Source organism: Haliotis asinina, chromosome 13 (assembly GCF_037392515.1).
Source record: "Haliotis asinina isolate JCU_RB_2024 chromosome 13, JCU_Hal_asi_v2, whole genome shotgun sequence".
NCBI classification, from domain to species: domain Eukaryota; kingdom Metazoa; phylum Mollusca; class Gastropoda; order Lepetellida; family Haliotidae; genus Haliotis; species Haliotis asinina.
The window spans coordinates 8,359,042-8,377,883 of NC_090292.1; the positions used below are offsets into that span (position 1 = coordinate 8,359,042).

Sequence of the window (18,842 nt, forward strand, 5' to 3'; positions counted from 1 at the left end):
ATATGAGTGAGTGATTAGATTAAATGTTCAAATCATTACATTATGGCTAACGCACTAGTACAGCACACATTAATCCTGAATTCCTTACGTGGCCAGAGTTTACTATATGATGGACACAAGTTCCGAGTGAAGACAAGAAGATGAGAGACTGTGCACTGGGAGTGTTTTAAGGCTGGACGTCCTGCAACAATCAACACTGCCAACAACCCCATCACCACCTACAGGAACTTCATCCACAACCATGTCCCAGATCCTACAAGGATGAGATCAGACGCCACCCTTGCCAACGTGAGAGGAATAGTCCAAGTTAATCACAGACAAGTGCCGAGTATCTTCCAAGTGGAAGTGAATATAGCAAAATTGTATATTGTAGCAGAATTATTGAGGAAATATAACTTTTATAGTCGGTATGAAACAGATTCTGTTCAAATATCTAACTTATAGCTCCTATAAATATCCGACCCAATAATTATGTATGCATGTGATTTTGTGTGTAACGTGAAATTTTGTGTTGTAAACCAAAAGTCACTGTGTTCTGTAATCTGATTGGTTGAATGATCAAATGGGATTTTTGATTCCCGGAAATTGCAAGACTATTCGCTGCGTATTGGCATGTGGAAACATCGCAAACAATTGTTTTGTTGCGTCAGCCACAGTGGTGACGTCATGGAAATCATATTGTGACTTAAAGTCAGAATGACGTCACAAATGAGCAACTCCAGATGCTACCATGGGAACAAGCTGAAACGGCCAGCTGATGACACTTCACTGCTGTACCCGTACTCGGTGTAAACGAGTGCAGACAGTAAAACCCCTTGGTTTACTTTTGTGTTTACAATGTCGATAAACATCATGTGTTCGCCAATTTCCGGGTCGGTACCAAATGTATTTCCGGGCTTCAAATACTCAATAACACCCGGAAATTGGACAACACATGATGTTTATCTCCTAAATAATGTATACTACCCATCAAACGTTTAGACTCACTTAAAACACCCACTAATTGTTATATATGTATACATGGTTACAACAAAGATGAATTTCTCCATCAACTTGGGGGAAACAACTGAAAACCCAATGCAGATTAATTGCAGGAGATTTTATAAGAATTTACCATTTTTCACCGAGTTTAATCATTTGTTGAACGCATGACAATAATCTTGTCAACGTTACGAATTTGCTTTATGATACATCAGTTCATGTGTAAACACTACTTTTAAACAATATGGAATATTTTGCCAAATCTAGTTTAGAACAGTTGATCGAAGTATGCGGTCACATTTACACTAGTAAGCCTAAACTTTTGTAACATGGCGATAGTGCTAATGTTTCCTAATGGTTGTACTGAATACAAAACATTGCTGAGATTAATGATCATGATAATATACAAATAAAAAGCAGGCGGAATTGGATTTAGAAGGTTTATGATGAAGTTAGATTGAGGGGAAATGTGACAATTTATTCCATTCTTGTGGAAATACTTCAGACGTATAGACATACATTGCATTTTTGGAACTGACTAGTCTACTTTTTGTAATGGTGTCTGTCTGTGTGTGTGTGTGTGTGTGTGTGTGTGTGTGTGTGTGTGTGAGTATGTGAGTGTGTGTGTGTGTGAGTGAGTGAGTGAGTGAGAACTACTTCCATGCATGAGGTCACAGTGTAAATTATATTGGTAACCTTATTACCCCGGGTCCTATTACACAGTGAAAAACTTGACCTGACACTCATGGCGGCTGGCAAACTGGGGGGTACCCCGTCTTACTGTAGTCTATGTTGCATCTTATTGTAGAGACTCAAACTCATAGTTGTTAAAACTTGAACACACACAGCTGTGATTTCTGCCCACAATTCGTTGTCATACATACCCTGAACAGTGCGTCAGTTTATCATGAGCCCATATTTGTTTCAGCATCACAGGTGTATGATGTCGTTTGTTACAAAATAGGGACTAAACCAGACAATCCAGTGATTGATGAAATAGAGATAACACCAGGTGTCCGCGGAAAGGTGAGGGCATCCTGCCTCACCGGTGACACCCGTCATGAACATATGCTAAGCCTATAGTCATTGTTCGCCTGAAAGTGACAAATCCGTACTTTTCTGTAAGCTTTATTTTCTGAACAGCAAAGAGAGTTGTATGTATAAACAGCTTCTTTGATATAATATGAACGACGTCATCAAGCAAGAGATATGCAATAGTGAAGGCTAAATACATACATAGCAAGGTTTGAACAGTCAGTGACTGATGTTTGCACAATTAATGAGGTTGATGTACAATATTGTTGGAGATGTTTATACACAGTAAGCTATGGGTGATTACAGGGTGGAAACCACTGAAAGAAGTTAGCTTTATATACCGTTATTTCCCCTGTGGTACATACATGGTGTCAGGAGAAATCACTCTTGAGAGGATAGTAGTGTAGTTCTGTCCCAGGAAGGCTATAACAGTCAGAGAAGCCAACCACAATGAAGGAGAAGCCAGCTACAAAGAAGGAGAAGTCAGCTACATGATGTAGACGCCAGCTACAATTAAGGAGAAGCCAGCTACAATTAAGGAGTAACCAGCTACAATGAAGGAGTAACCAGCTACATGAAGGAGTAACCAGCTACAATGAAGGAGTAACCAGCTACATGAAGGAGGAACCAGCTACATGAAGGAGTAACCAGCTACAATGAAGGCGTACCAGCTACAATGAAGGAGAAGCCAGTTGCAATGAAGGAGAAGCCAGCTACAATGAAGGAGAAGCCAGCTACATGAAGGAGTAACCAGCTACAATGAAGGAGAAAGAGCTACAATAAAGGACAAGCCAGTTGCAATGAAGGAGAAGCAAACTACAATGAAGGAGTAACCAGCTACATGAAGGAGTAACCAGCAGATTGTCAGCAGGTTTATTGCAAGAGACGGACAGAGGAATACAACCAGTTCACAACATCATCAGACCCTTAAGTGAAAAATGGTAGAGTCAAACGGAGAAAGACGCCTCGGCAGATAGATGGGCACAGCAGAGACGCTCCGAAGAATTTAAGACCGGTTACACATAACGCATTTAGACAAAATTATTTAGTTAAATGTCTGTATTTTCACTAATTTCTGGTGATAAAGTGGTTGATTGAAAATAATGCATCGTTGACACGTGAGCCGCATGTAAACTTATTCCTCAAGACCCCAGTTTAACAGCAGAACCTGAAGTGGTGCGTGCGTTCTGGAACAATTTCATCGACAGGAGATAACTGTGACGCAGACGCAGGTTGTATTGTTAGAGATACTATGCATAACGATACAGATAATACATATCCGTAGTCTCGCATAGAATATATCTCCCCATCACTTTTGATCGCAGCAAAATATGATATTGACATAGATCAGTTACAGTCCGCTACTTGTTTCCGAGGAGAATTAAAATGTGGCACTCGTTTCTCACGAAAATGGGTTAAAGCATTGCATAGTTTTATATTGACTTGTCACTGACATTTCTCGGAACGAGAAAAGCCCCTGTGACATTGGTCACATGTTGAATCTCAGGGAGTGGCGCTAGGGTCATCTAGATAAGTGTCAGACACTTTACTCTCACTGTAATTCCTGACAGCTTCATATAAAATAGGAATGACGAACTTTCTATAGAAACGTCTGGAAAAGCGTCATTGTAATGTCATGACCCTTGATGTTAACGAGTGCTCAATGTAATTAATTCAAAGGGAGTGAGTTTAGCTTTACGCTGCTTTGAACTATATTCAAGATATACGGTCTATAAATAATCAGATCAGACAATCCAGGCATCAACAGCATGAGCATCGGTCAACGTACGCAATTGGGATGACGTTTGCAAATCCAGTGAGAGAGCCTGACCACCCAATTCTGTTAGTTGCATCTTACCACAAGCATGGATTACCGAAGATGAATTTTTCACCAGTGAAGTAGCTGTAGCAAGAGTCAGTACTGTAACGTGTCGAACAGACTTGCCTTGTTATTACAGTCTCCAGTACTACCCGGGTTATCGTTCTTTGACAGGAGTCCATTATGTACAAGAAGAAAACTGGCTCGTTAAAGTGTCACACGTTGTTGGCACAAGCAAAGTCAATAAAAAACATAACTCATCAACAATGCCCCTCCATATGGCCTATGGGATACCAACAGTACTTCATTCTGCACCCTGCCTGCCTGTTATGGTTACCGACCACAAATTGTTTGAGAAACACAACTAGAGGGTGCGGGTGGGAGAACGTGAGACGGGGGGTTGGGTTGGTGGGTGGGGGGTGGATTGCTAGCGAAGACCACTTCCGATGTGTAGTGAATAGAGCTTCTGTCAATGACGTAGTGATCTTCTCAATGACGCAGTGATCTTCTCAATGACGCAGTGATCTTCCCAATGACGTAGTGAATATTATGTCTGCCCTGAGTGCTTTTGTCAGTCTTATGCAGGGGCAACGCGGATGTGTAGGTGATAAGTATTGTCCAAACATAAATCTCCAATGGCTCTTCCTCGATTTACTACGATCGCGAGACTCCATTGTCCTCATCATTACCAGATAACTCGGACTCGTGAAGATCCGGGGTAGAATAAGCCTTCAGTAACCCATGCTTGCCTTAAAAGGCGACTATGCTTGTCGTAAGAGGCGACTAATGGGATTGTGTGATCAGGCTCGCTGACTTGGTTGACACATGTCATCTGTTCCCAATTGCGCAGATCGATGCTCATGTTGTTGATCACTGGATTGTCTGGTCCACACTCGATTATTTACATACCGCCTCCATATAATTAGAATATTGCTGAGCGCGGCATAAAACTAAATTCACTCACTCACTCACTCACCAGATAACCCGTGCCCCAAACATTTAATCATGATCGTTCTCTTGTACTCTTACAGTCATGTATTAGATGTTGTCGGTCTTCACTCAAGGACATAGCGGTGAGTCCTTATCTACATGCTGTGAACCACAAAGCGGATGAGATCAAACGCTTTATCTGACAGTATGGCAGCCCTTCGACCTTGTATGGTGGTCCTACTGCTCATTGTCGGTGTGCTCGGGAGACATCCTACAGGTGAGCCTGCTTATGTACTGTTGCTTGTGGTGTCGGGAGACACCCTGAGGTGAGACTGTTTATGTACTGTTGCTTGTGGTGTCGGGAGACACCCTGCAGGTGAGACTGTTTATGTACTGTTGCTTGTGGTGTCGGGAGACACCCTGAGGTGAGCCTGCTTATGTACTGTTGCTTGTGGTGTCGGGAGACACCCTGCAGGTAAGACTGTTTATGTACTGGTGCTTGTGGTGTCGGGAGACACCCTGAGGTGAGACTGTTTATGTACTGGTGCTTGTGTGCTCGGGAGACACCCTGAGGTGAGACTGTTTATGTACTGTTGCTTGTGGTGTCGGGAGACACCCTGCAGGTGAGACTGTTTATGTACTGTTGCTTGTGGTGTCGGGAGACACCCTGCAGGTGAGACTGTTTATGTACTGGTGCTTGTGGTGTCGGGAGACACCCTGCAGGTGAGACTGTTTATGTACTGTTGCTTGTGGTGTCGGGAGACACCCTGAGGTGAGCCTGTTTATGTACTGTTGCTTGTGGTGTCGGGAGACACCCTGCAGGTGAGACTGTTTATGTACTGTTGCTTGTGGTGTCGGGAGACACCCTGAGGTGAGACTGTTTATGTACTGTTGCTTGTGGTGTCGGGAGACACCCTGAGGTGAGCCTGTTTATGTACCGTTGCTTGAGGGTTCGGGAGACAACATACAGGTGAGACTGATTATGTGCTCTTGCTTACGTGATCGGGAGACGCCCTAAAGGTATACCCAGGCGGAGAATAGAACTCGGAAGTTAGGCGTGAACGACGCTTTAACCACTTATGTTTGCAGTCTTGCGATAGTGTGATCAAGGGTAGGTCTACTTTATGTTGTGGTGTTTATGTGATCTGGCATCAACTTGCAGGTGAATCTGTAATTATTGTTTTTGTGTGTGCAAAGGCAACAAACAGCAGGTGAATGTGTCATTTTTACATCTTTTGTGAGCAAAGGTAATCATGCAGGTGTGTATGCGATTATTGTGCCTATTGTGATCAAAGGTAAACATGCCAGTGAATCTCTGATTTATGTGATCAAATGTTAACATGCACATACTCTGTGATTGTTGTGTTTTTGTGATCAAAGGCAAGGTGAATATGTGATCATTGTGCTTTTGTGATCGGAGGTGAACATGCAGGTGAATCTGTGATTGTTGAGGTGATGGTGGAATCGGTCACTGGCTTGTGTCGTTCAGATTATGTGTCGTCCCATGGCTCAAACAGAGCACCATTATTTAACAAACAAAGCACGATAATAAATTAGAAATATTATAACTGCACCTGATTCTAGATGACTGTCGACAACATGGCGGAACCTGTTCCCCTCATCACTATGGTTGTCCACATATATTTTGGTCCGGCTACTGTCATCACCACCATGGTGGTATGTATGTCCGGCTACTGTCATCACCACCATGGTGGTATGTATGTCCGGCTACTGTCATCACCACCATGGTGGTATGTATGTCCGGCTACTGTCATCACCACCATGGCCACACCCACCTGTGCTGTCTGCGACAACACCCCGTGACGCACTCCACAACAGGTGACCTTTTCACATATGCTCAAGCACGCCACAATATCATTTTGGAAATTCTATTTGTTTTGTGTATCACGTGACCACGAGTATCATGACGCATGTAATTATTATCATTCATTATTGCGATAAGTGTTTTATCGTTTTTGTTGAGCTAAAAGTAAGAATTGACGAATACAGTCTAAATTGTCAAAAGGAGCGTCTTAACACCGATGGGGTAGCCTAGTGGTCAAAGCGTTCGCTCGTCACGCTGATGGGTACATTTCTGATGTCCCCCGTCTTGATATTGCTGGAATATTGCTAAACGCAGAGTAAACCTAATGTGTCCTTGTTTTCAAGATATGTTGGACAGTGTCTCTACAACTGAGCGTGAATTTGTAAAATGAAAGTCTCCATTTAGAAAAAAAAGCTTTGAAAAGGGCCTACATTTTCTGACGTAAAGCGTTTGATAAAATGCTAAGATCGAGGGAAAGTTCCTACCGGACACAACAGCAACAGAAATTCGTAGATAAGAATAGCGACAAAGATGCGAGGCAATTCTGAAAGGCTATTGATAAAATAGGCATAGGCACGACCCAATCCCATGGGAGATTGTTGAAGACGTGGCTATTGTATCTGGAAGAGTTGCTTTTTCGGAAAAGTGGGAGACCGATTTCTGTAAACTATAATGGCGACTCAAGTGAACAATTCGAGGATATTCACCTGCAGCACGTACGAGACAGTGTCTCTAGTAACTCCGTTATTGTCAACAGTGGAGTAGATTGAAATATACTAAATATCCCTATTACAAGTAGCGAGGTTATCCACAATTAACCCCAAATGTGGGAAAACAATTAACCCCAAATGTGGCAAAACAATTAACCCTAAATGTGGCAAAACAATTAACCCCAAATGTGGCAAAACAACAGGCTTAGACTTCAAGGCTCTGAAAAACTCACATTGCTTTGGTATGTTATTGCGCATTTTTTCACACTGTTTTGATAACAGCACAAGTCCTCGTGTATGGCAACAAAGGCAAATATACCATGTTGATCAACCCTAACACAGACGTGCGTGATCCGATGGGATACCTCGCCTTTGTCCATTCCTTGTAAAATATATGCCGATATACTTAATTCGCGATACTCATTGTGGTTGGAATCTAACGAAAGTCATAAAATCTTCCTGCCTACGTTTGGTACATCGAGGCGTTGAAGGCCTTTGACCGCGTAAATCGTCACTGCCTTTGGTATAAATTGCTTAGATTTTGAGTCCACGGTAACTTGAATACAACCGATCACGCGTATTCGTTAATGGCAAAATGCCCGAACGGTTCAGTGTAAATAGCGACGTAAAATAGGGTTGTGTTTTGTCGCCAACACTATTCTCTGTGTTTGTGAGTGATCTAGCTCTCGAAATAACGACCTGAGTTGTGGTATGAAGATGGCTACTAATGTGATCAGTCTTCTGTATGATATCGTATTGGTAGCAACAGACCAATCGTCACTGCAACGTACAAGGGGATGTCAATAAGTTTTGAGCCTTGCATAGAAAAACACAAAATATTGGTATGAACCACATTTATTTTTCAACATAGTTCCCTTGTGAGTCAAGACACTTGTTCCATCTTTTCCGCCAGTCGCTGATGCCATCTCTGTAGAAGGCGCCATTTTGGTCCTCAAACCAAGCCTCAGTAGCAGCAATAAGCTCATTATCATCCTGAAATCTACGACCACGCAAGTGTTTTTTTGAGAATTGGGAACAGATGGTAAACACCTGGTGCCAGGTCTGGAGAGTAGGGGGGATGCGGCAAGATTTCGTACCCTCATTCCTGGACAGCATCGGCTGCAGCATGAGGGGTGTGTACTGGAGCATTGTCTTGATGTAGAAGAATACCACGTCTGATCTTGCCCCAACGCTTCTCCTTGATTGACTGTCGCACTTACCTCAACAAGTTAGCGTAACAGTCAACATTCATTGTTTTTCCTTTTGGTAAGTAATCTATATGGATGGCGCCTCTGCTATCCCAGAAGACTGTCCCCATTACCTTCTGCACTGATCTGGAGGCTTTGAACTTTTTGGTCCTGGGAGAAGTGACATGTTTCCATTCCATGGATTCTTGTTTGCTCTAAGGATCATAGTGGTGGATCCAGGTTTCATCACAGGTTACTAGCCTAAAGTGAAAATCTTCTGGATTCTTGTTGTGTCTGGTTAGCATGGATTTGCTTATGGTGACCCTTGTTTGCTTCATTTCATCTGTAAGCTTTCTTGGCACCCATCTTGTGCACACCTTAGACATGATGAGATGTTCCTGAAGAATTGTCTCGATGGATCCGTGTGAAATGCCTATGGTCTCCTCTAACTCGTGGAGTGTGATTCACGGGATTGTACAGTTGTGAAGCTATTTCAAAGTCTTAATCTATCTTTGAATTCTCAGCTTGGTGTTTTAAAACGTAAACTTGTCGATATCGATACAAGTAATTGGCTTTTAAAACTCTGGTTCAAGTTCATGGGAATAGATTCAGAATGTACCGTCTCCACAAAATTGCTTTTTGTACCTCAGAATACCTGAAGTCTCTTAACGACAGGGTAGTCGGTAGCTATTTAGGAAATTTTAGAAGTGGCACACTCCCCCTAGAAATCGAGACTGACCGTTTCACAAAACCTAAAATACCGCTTGAGAATCGTCTATGCAAGTTTTGCAGTTGTTACGGTTAATAATTTACCGTGACAAACGATGTAAGAAATCCCCTTGTAAACGTCATTGTATTATTATGCAACTAGAGCAAGGTACACAAAGTCACAAGTCAATTGCACAATGCTGAATATAAATACAATTCAAGAGAGACAAAATCTAAGTCAGTTGGTCACAAAATACAATATAGCAAACTAACCGACGTCTCAGTACGAGAGATAATCAACTAGATGCAGAATGTAAACACAGCGATCTGTCTGACATTGGATGATGTAGATTCAGGCGTTGGCGGATGAAGATGATATAAACTCCAGAAATGTCCGTGTTGCAACATATATGTATAAATATTATACATTTAGCCATGTCCCGAAAGTTCGGGCACAAACGAACATCGTCAACACTGTAGAATGCCCTCGAATAAGTCTCCCGGAAGTAAACACATAGAAAACTAGGAGGAGATAAATTCCGGAAAAGCAGAATGCTAAAAGTGTTGACCAGCTATTAAAACGAAATGTGACCCATCATATTTAATATTCAAAACACTAAATGTTGTGACCCAATAATAATTATGACTGAATTAATAACAGAATATACAGAAAATACACACTCGTTACACAGTTCTAACGTCATTGAAGACATTGTTCATTTTCTGACAACATGCAGTTTGTATTCAGCAGTAAGAAGCCCACTTTGGAATCACGCTTCGTCCTTTAATGCAGGCACTATTCACAATTACTACCTTTTAGCACCCATGGTGCCTTTATATATGTACTTTTAAAGAGAGTTGGTGTCAACTAGGCCCACGTTGGCCGGGTTATATTTTACCCGATATTTTGATAATGTATACTGTATCTAAGGATTATTTCACTTGACACTTATATAAAATATTTTTCTTCTCCTTCTGCTAAACTAATCTCACTCACTGTTAATACATAGAATTCACATTTCCTTTTCTAAATGTTTCTGAAACATGCCGACAACATTTCAGAAACGTTGACTTTGTTGTTATTTGCATACCGTTGCACTTTTAGCAAACTACAAGTAGTCTTTCAGTTTGGGTTTATCTTTACAGAGATACCTACACACTTTCATGACACAGTGTTTGCAGGCGGAAACGTGATTTACACAGCATGAACATAACAGCTGTGTGTTATACTTTTTATGTCACTGCTAATAATTACACATCACAGAAACATTTGCTTAACTCCACCAAACTTTAATCCGTGAAGCTTTGTTAGATAATGACCAGTGTTACAACAGCCCGAATGCGAGGGGCAGCAAACTCCACAGAATCAACGTTCACCTTACAGCCGACCTCTGTTGTAAAGCATGCTCATTTTCTTCGACAGTGATGAAATGTCTTCCGTCACTCATCGCATGTTATTTTCTCCGCTACAGATGCCTCGACTCCGGAACAAACACAGGACATTCAATACAGCAACCCATGTGAGTTCGTCATACAGGTTCATCTGATTCATTTTCCAATTTTACTTACACCTATGTGAGAAATTAAATATGAAATCAACTTGTGTGCAGTGCTTTCATGTATAATATTACACAAACATCACTTCCTAACAGAGTTATCTCCCTTAGCACAATGTGGAACCCGAGTGTTTGCTGAGCACATCCTTGGAAGAAGAATCGTCGGAGGGTCGCGGTCTGTACCGGGGGAGTGGCCGTGGCAGGTGGGTGGAGTGGTGAAGTGAGTACATCCTACAGGTATAAGCTCTGGGGGAGAAGCAGATAATGAAGCAGCTGTTAGTTGTGACTTTGAAGTGATATGATTGCTCGCTGTTTGCGTCGCGCGGTATAATATTGTCAATACATCAAGGAATGGACGGTCATATTTCCTCCTCTGAAACGGACAGTCGTGCACAATGTACCTCGTTAGGCAGTGTTGCGTCCCTTAGTTTCGTATCTAATGGTCTTCGGTAACATTATGAGTTTGGACTCATTCTCATGTCAAGATATCAAGACGCTTTCTCCACCTACAATACACACTTATATGTCATTTTCCTGTTCACAGGTTTACAATGCAAGACACAAAAGGGATGTCGCCACTTACAACGTTACCACTGTACACACGTTTATGCCTTTCCCTGTTCACAGGTTCACATAACAAGACACAAAGGGATGAGAAGACACTTTCTCCACCTACAACGTTACAGTTATATACACTAAGATGTCATTTTCCTGTTCGCAGATTTATATAACGTATGACGGCAGGTCCGCCTGTTCAGGTGTGATTATCGCAAATTCCTGGGTCCTCACGGTCGCACACTGCATGCAACAGTACGGCTTCAATAAACATTTTAGTTTCTTCACTCAGATTGTTACCACGGTTCCTTTGCTTACCTACATAACAGTACTGTTCGTTTCGGGTGTTTTCCTTAAAGGGGCACTGATGCGGAGCAATTTCCGTGGACTGGTGTAAACTTTTGTTATTGTTTTTCTCCCGTGAGTACCCGGATGATATCCCAGAATTCATGACTGGTTCGTGACCTCTGCTGCGCATTCCATAAGCGCAATTGATAGTTTAGTTATAGACAGATCAACTTAGGTGAGGTCATTTTTACTTCATTACAAATGTATTATGAAAACAAATGAAACACTTTGAAGGTTAATCATCTGCCTGAGGTAGAAATGGTAAAAAACTATTAGGACGGAAAAATAACGAAGCCAATGTACGTCTCTATATTTTGTCTCATAACCCTAATTAGTTTATTGTCATATGTGTATGATTCTGAAAATTAATAAAAGAACACACGATATACTCATCGTAAATTTCTAACATAACAGCAACATTTATACATTGTATAGATTGCCAATGTGGATCCTATTTTACACACATACGCGATCTAGTGTGTGTTTTCTGTCATGCAGATTCTGCTGAATGCTACAACAAATAAATTAAAACAAAATGCAAATAATGAATGTAAAACAGACTAATTTTATAGCAACAATGTCAGGCTACTACCTTGTTCAGGAATGTATCCATCAATATCCACATAAAAGAAATCGTATTCCATTCATCTGCAGCTGGTAAATAATCATGCTCTGTGTCGCGTGTCTTACAACTGTCTCATTTGCGAAAAAGTAACACATCGTTTCACGTCTTTCGATGGTGAAAACCAGATAAACCTCTCATTGGTCTCCCAAGATAGCACACCTGGCAACTAATTGTATGATGTCCACTATTCTAAGTAATTTAGTTAACCAATAATGAACAATCAATCAATCAACGCAAGGGTGGTTAATTCTTTGAAGGGAGGATGTTGTTTTTGCACTCACTCTTTACTACAGGGTGTAGTCATCTACACACACTGCCTTTTGACAAATCCGCTAGAAGATACAAGTAATTAATCAATCAGTGTGTTATCGGTTAATCCTTTGATCGATGTTTGTTTTTGTAACTCAGCTGATAAACCCTCTTGCATCACTTACATGCACATATTACATAACATGCAAATACATTTGCCATTACAGACCTTAATTTATAATGCTGAGTATTTACTCCAGACAGGAGAAATGCCAAATTTGAACCTTTGTTGTGTAACCGAAGTGGTGTTACTACTAATTATACCTGTTATAAATTCACTAATTGACCGTCCAGAGAATGATGACAAATAACACGTGTAGGTTTACACCATCAAACGCGAGTTACAGCAAGGAAGATGTAATATCTGTGTCGCACGCAGCCTGAAAATACTTATGGGACGAAACTGTTTTGAGGATACCAACGGAATTTCGTTACATAAGGAATACACACAGGCCTTTGCTGTGTACTTGGGTAAATAGGTGAAATAAGGGTTTTTTTACGTAAGAAAATTTTCAGATTTCTCTACCAAAGGCAAAGTCATCGTTTTCCGTTTACGAATTCAAATAAATCAACTGTGTTTTTTTATTATCATAAATAATAAACCATTGTAGCCACCATAGCTACCAAAATTTACGTATGCTATTTGCTATCACAGCTGAACCAACACTCAAAACTACCTATATATAAAGCTTTGCAATCTTCCGTACTGAAACAAATGGCTTGCTATGTGCCTGTAGACATCATATTTTCATGTAACATGATTAAATATCGAGGTTAAAAACACAGAAATAGGATCAAATTGGATCAGTAACTATACCATCCAAGCATCCGAAAAGAACTACACTGCTGGGATATTTGGTTACGATCAGACAAGGCATTTTAAACAAATGGCATATGATGGGCATCCGGCCTCCTGACTGTTTAGGTGAAGAAATTCTGCTAATATGGACAGGAGCCCAGTTCCTTTGTCCGTCACGGTCGAAGGAGCTTGCGCTGACCAATTTGCGGTTTGGTTTCGTAATTATACCCTTGGCGAGAAACATTATTCGCTCCGCATCAGTGCCCCTTTAATTAACATGTAATGTTTATAAAAATATTATCACCTATTCGTGGAATTTATGATGCAATGGAGAATGAGAAGATGGATGTACAGAGATGTATTAGCATATTGTTTTAATTAGCCAGGTCACAGTAAACGAGTAAATTATATTAAAAATGGCTCCAGCTCGGATAGTTTTGGATCAATTTTCAGGTGTCTTTAGACTGCTTTAAGTGGGTTGGACTACAGTGACGTTTTATCACCTGATAAATATTATGTATATAATAATAGTATGCAGTAAACACACCCGTGAACACATTTGACAATCTTCTATCTGCATAGAATACAAATAATGTTTCTCTGTTCTAAACGTATTGAAGACGAATGTACGTGTTGATAGTTTTGTCCCCATGTGTTACAGTGCTGAGAGTCCAGGTAGGTACATGGTGATAGCGGGCGAATACAACACGAAGACTCACGACGGTACAGAACAATACTACAGTGTCCACAAGATTATAATCCATCCAGAGTTCAATGTTGGTAATATATGTTCATATTCAGTTGGCGTGGGGGTTAGAGTGGGTCTTCAGCAACCCATACTTGTCGTAAGAGACGCCTAACGGGATTGGGTGGTCAGGCATACTGACTTAGCTGACACGTCATCGTATCGATGTTCATGATGTTGGTAACTGGATTGTCTGGTCCAGACTAGAATAAATGCAGATAGCCATATGTAGCCGGAATTGTGCCGTAATATTTAGTTGAATAGTCTTAGGAGGGATATCACTTTCTTTATATGGATGCCACTTTATTATGGCTTAATATAACCTTCACCAGACAATTATACCAATTGTTCGCTTTCTAAACGTCTAAATATGGACACTAAGGTTACACAGAAGAGAACCATGAACACCTTATAGACCCAGTTTGGAACCTACGAAAGAGCTTTGATACAATTACATATGTAAAATTCTTTGTCCCCCGATGTGAAAGCTTAACGAATGTTTTATTGAACTTTCCACTGCAGAAGGTCACTGGTCAAAATGACATAGCTTTGATGCGCATCAACAGCCAGTTCGCCCTCAACAACAACATCAGGCCCATTTGCCTCCCAACATCGGCCAATCACGTCACCGACTGCGCTGTGACAGGCTGGGGAGAAACTCATGGTAAGGCATGAGTGAGTACATTGTAACTTGTTCACTGGTCATTGGTCACGATGTTTGTTCCTGTTCCCTGAGCCTGAAAGTACACCTACCCATGGACCCCGAGGGACTAATGAACAACGCATTTGTCTTAACAAACAACTCAATGTTAATTTTGAACTGCATTCGTGTGGGATCATACACTTCAGTCAACCTGTGTAAATCAAACGATTACTGTTTTTCCCGTGGGTATTGTCTTAGTAAAATCGCCGTGGTTAAGTCTCATACTTAATATTCACAGGGACTACATTTGAACGTTTTGTCAAAATTTGTTTATTACAATGCGAGGCAAATCATTTGGTAGCCATCGCTAGATTTTGCTGACGACAGAAGAAAAAAAAAATAGAGTTACTTCTCTCCCACTGATTTGCATTCGCAAAGCATCGGTAATGTCTGTGCGTCATGCGTGACTGAGTACTGATTGCAGTACTGCCACGAAGTACCGAATGAGTTGCCATTAGCAGCGGGATACATTGCAATGTACTTCGCTTTTAAGTAGAGTACATTAAAAATAATAGAAGAGCACTTAGCCAGTCAGAAAGCGCCATTTATGTAGGAGGTAAGATAAGATGATGTAATACTACAGCTGTCAGCGGTTCACGGTAAGGAAGGACACTGAAGGATACCACGGATACGGAAGGAGCATTTCAAGCATTTTACCTCGTTCCAGGTCTTCGCTAAATCAGATCCATGTTATCCATACCACGGTATCAAGCACCGCACACGTAATGTTTATTTGTTTGTTTTTTTGTTATTTTTTTTTTTTTTTTTGTTTTTTATGTGTATGTTTTTGTTTGTTTTGTTTTGTTTTGTTTTTTTTGTTTGTTTTTTTTTGTTTTCTTTTCAATGTCTTTTTTTATTGAAAATCAGTTACGCCAGGAAATATTTACTATATTCCTTCCATAACAGATACACGTAGGGACTTGCAACACCAAGTGTGTATGTTTGTTTCGATATTATTTGTTTGTTTCTTGTCACCGAACTTAACACTATTGCAGCTGTGTGCAACAATAGAGTTGCGTCTCTTAGGTCTAGCAGGAATAATAATTCGGATCCCGGATTAGCTTCATTTCTCAGGACCATACCAATGCTTGCAAGGAGAAGGCCAGTGTGTCCATAAGTGTAAGAAGTGTGTATAACTGTTATATCCCCTTCCCAAGGTCCAGGGGACAGCGACTTCCGGAAGAAGGTTAGTGTGTTCATATTGTGTAGAGAGTATGTATAACTGTAATAACCTTGTGTCGAAGGTCACCAGGACAGCGGGTACCTGAAGGAGGCAAGGGTGTCCATCGTTCCGTTGGCTAAATGTAGGACAGACTACGCCAACGTTGACTACACCGTCTTCGACAACAACTTATGTGCAAGTGGTGGAGGAAATGGTGCATGTGAGGTAAACATTGATGTTAGTATGAACGCATTATCAAGAAGACGTTGGAACCGTTACCATAGAAACCAGTTGATGATAGTATAAAGTGTAGGATGGTGTTCTTAAATATGTAAACAATCAAGCCCACACCAGACAAATAGGGAGCGGGGGGAAAACCGATTGATTAAAGCGTTGGTCTGTCATGCTGCGAACCCGAGTTCAATTCCTCACATGGGTAAAATATAAAACGCCCATTTTTGGTGCCCCCCCCCCCCCCCCCACCTTGATCTTGCTGGAATATTGCTAAAAGCAGCGTAAAACTAAACTCACTAAGCAGACAGTGAGTAATATTATGAGACTCGATTACGCGGTGGGGGAACGATGACGAATATATATATATATATTCTAATAAGTATATTCGATTAAACTCCAACAGTGCATTACATGCCAAAGAACTACGAATGAGATAATGATTTGGGTTTTTCGTCAGGGTGATTCTGGAGGTCCCCTCGTGTGCATGGAGCAGGGGACGTGGCACCTGAGAGGGTTGGTGTCGTGGGGCAAGCAGTGCGGGGACGGAATGTTCCCTGGCGTCTACACAAGGGTCTACAGCTACAGACAGTGGATACACAACATCATCACCTAAGAGGGCACAGTCTGGTGCCGCTACACGCTACACGTCAAATCGTTTCTAATTTAGCTCCAAATGAAATAATAAAACTGTAAGTTTGCTAAAGGTTAGCTACATCAGGTCGTATGTTTGCGCAAACGGTGTGAAACCCAAGTACAGGAACCATCACTGACCGTTTGTTCGTTTGCTGTTTTTCGCCGCATTCACCAATATTACATCTATATGCTGGCAGAATGAAATTTATCGAGTGCGGACCAGGCAATCCTATGATCAACAATGAGAGCATTAATCTACGCAGTTTGGATACGATGACATTTGTCAAACAAATCAGGGAGCCCGACCACCCTATGTCGTTTGTTGCCTCTTACAAGCATGGGTTACTGAAGACCAATTCTAACCCGGATCTTCACGGGCACAAAGTTATAGAACCCCCATTAGCACTGATGGGAATCCATATCAGACCACGTTTCATGCACAGGACTATCGTGAGCATATCATGGCAGTGATCGTATGTTTGATTAAGTCTTGAAATCATGCTGGATATTTAGAAAGTCTTAACAAGTATACGAAATATATCTGACGTTTACACTGGATTCATTGTAGTCATCTGTATGACAGCACGAAGACCTTTGTTTGGATCACAGAGCCCCAAAGCCCCAACCTATCGAGAATACAAGAGGTGTCAAGTTGGGGTATGCTACACATTAGTAGACTGTGGCGGGCTGGTACGGGATGAATTGTGAATCTGAACTCAGCCTATGCCACGGGGTTCAATCACAATGAGAACAATTACTTTGGAACGGGAATCTTTCCCTCGTCATGCATGGTTTAAAAACAACCATTATTGATGCGGCGTTCCATTACAGTCAGAACAGTTCATGGGACACCTGTTTAACCTTCCTGGACACCTGGTATCATCACTAACCCATGGTGTCCAAGGCTATTTGCTCTATACACACAACTGTTTACGTCTAGGTGGAAACTGGAGACTGGTATGTGTCTTGTGCAGACGTACAACTTTATCATATATATTCAGTAACTGAATTCGAAAGAAATCGGTGATCAAAACACCGTTATCACAAAACCAGAAGACTGAACCCGATGTGAAAAGGTCAGTTTTATGACATCAGGAAGACGTGGTCAACAGAGTGTCCACCTGATTTCGTGCTGTATCGCACCTGACGAGGATTTTATACGTGCCCACAGTCTGTGTACCCTCCTTAGTCCCTAGACGCTCTGTGAGGGTGAACAATCTTATAACGATGGAGAGTCTCACAGTTCTTGTGGCTGTTGTTTCTGTGGTCGCGGGATTCAATGGTAAATATTGTTTTGACATATTATTCTCTTTTTTTACTCTTGCACATATGCGAGCGTTGACGGTTGTGAGATATATTGAGCTAATATCCTCACCATTTACATTGTTTTGCGAAAGTGTCTTCGAGCGTGCAAACATTTTAATCACATTCTTTGAAAGAGAACGTAGGAATGTGGTCAAAGTCAGAGAAAGGAATTTCAACTCCCCGCATGGACAAGAATCGCCTCACCATTTCATGTTCGCGTGTGTTCTTCCTTAAATTCAATAAATATTACAATTGCATGCATTTTATTTTATTAAATCTGTCAGCTGAAGTCAAACCACAATGAATACTGTTACACCATCGATTCCACCCGAGATACGGACTGTGTAGTAGCCTAGCGGTTAAAGCGTTCGCCCGTCACGTCTAAGACACGGGTTCGACTCCGCACTAGGTTACAGTGTGTGAAACCCATTTCTGGTGTCCCCTGTCGTGACATTGCTGGAATGCTGCTAACACCTGCGTAAAACCATGCTCACTCACTCACTCATCCCGAGATAAATTCTAGGTTCTTAATTATGGAATCAAGAACAGATGACTCTCTTAACAAATAGTTACAGAATAGTTGAATTAACCCTACCCCTGCTACCCATTAATTTATGGCCATTCCTCATTGTCAGGGGAAGCGTAAGCTCAAGCGATACACTCGCTTGGTCAG

The 18,842-nt window shown here is 41.4% G+C and overlaps 2 protein-coding genes across 2 annotated transcripts in view; both read left to right on the forward strand.

Annotated features, from left to right (window-relative positions):
- Nucleotides 1–18,842, forward strand: part of LOC137259203 (superkiller complex protein 8-like) — a 440,560-nt gene that overhangs the window by 258,022 nt on the left and 163,696 nt on the right. The gene's annotated exons all lie outside the window — the stretch shown is intronic.
- On the forward strand, nt 4,863–16,934 carry LOC137259946 (chymotrypsin-like protease CTRL-1). The gene is made up of 8 exons (XM_067797601.1): nt 4,863–5,042; nt 10,668–10,715; nt 10,863–10,954; nt 11,473–11,561; nt 14,049–14,163; nt 14,655–14,796; nt 16,080–16,222; nt 16,689–16,934. The coding sequence occupies exons 1-8, from the start codon at nt 4,946–4,948 to the stop codon at nt 16,842–16,844; spliced, it is 882 nt and encodes a 293-aa protein (XP_067653702.1). The 5' UTR covers nt 4,863–4,945; the 3' UTR covers nt 16,845–16,934.

Bases quoted from the DNA above. Each gene is read 5' to 3' on its own strand.
- LOC137259946 (XM_067797601.1), top strand. From the start codon at position 4,946: ATGAGATCAAACGCTTTATCTGACAGTATGGCAGCCCTTCGACCTTGT. The intron at 5,043-10,667 runs GTGAGCCTGCTT...TCTCCGCTACAG, and splicing joins GCTCGGGAGACATCCTACAG to ATGCCTCGACTCCGGAACAA. The intron at 10,955-11,472 runs GTGGGTGGAGTG...TCCTGTTCGCAG, and splicing joins CGGGGGAGTGGCCGTGGCAG to ATTTATATAACGTATGACGG.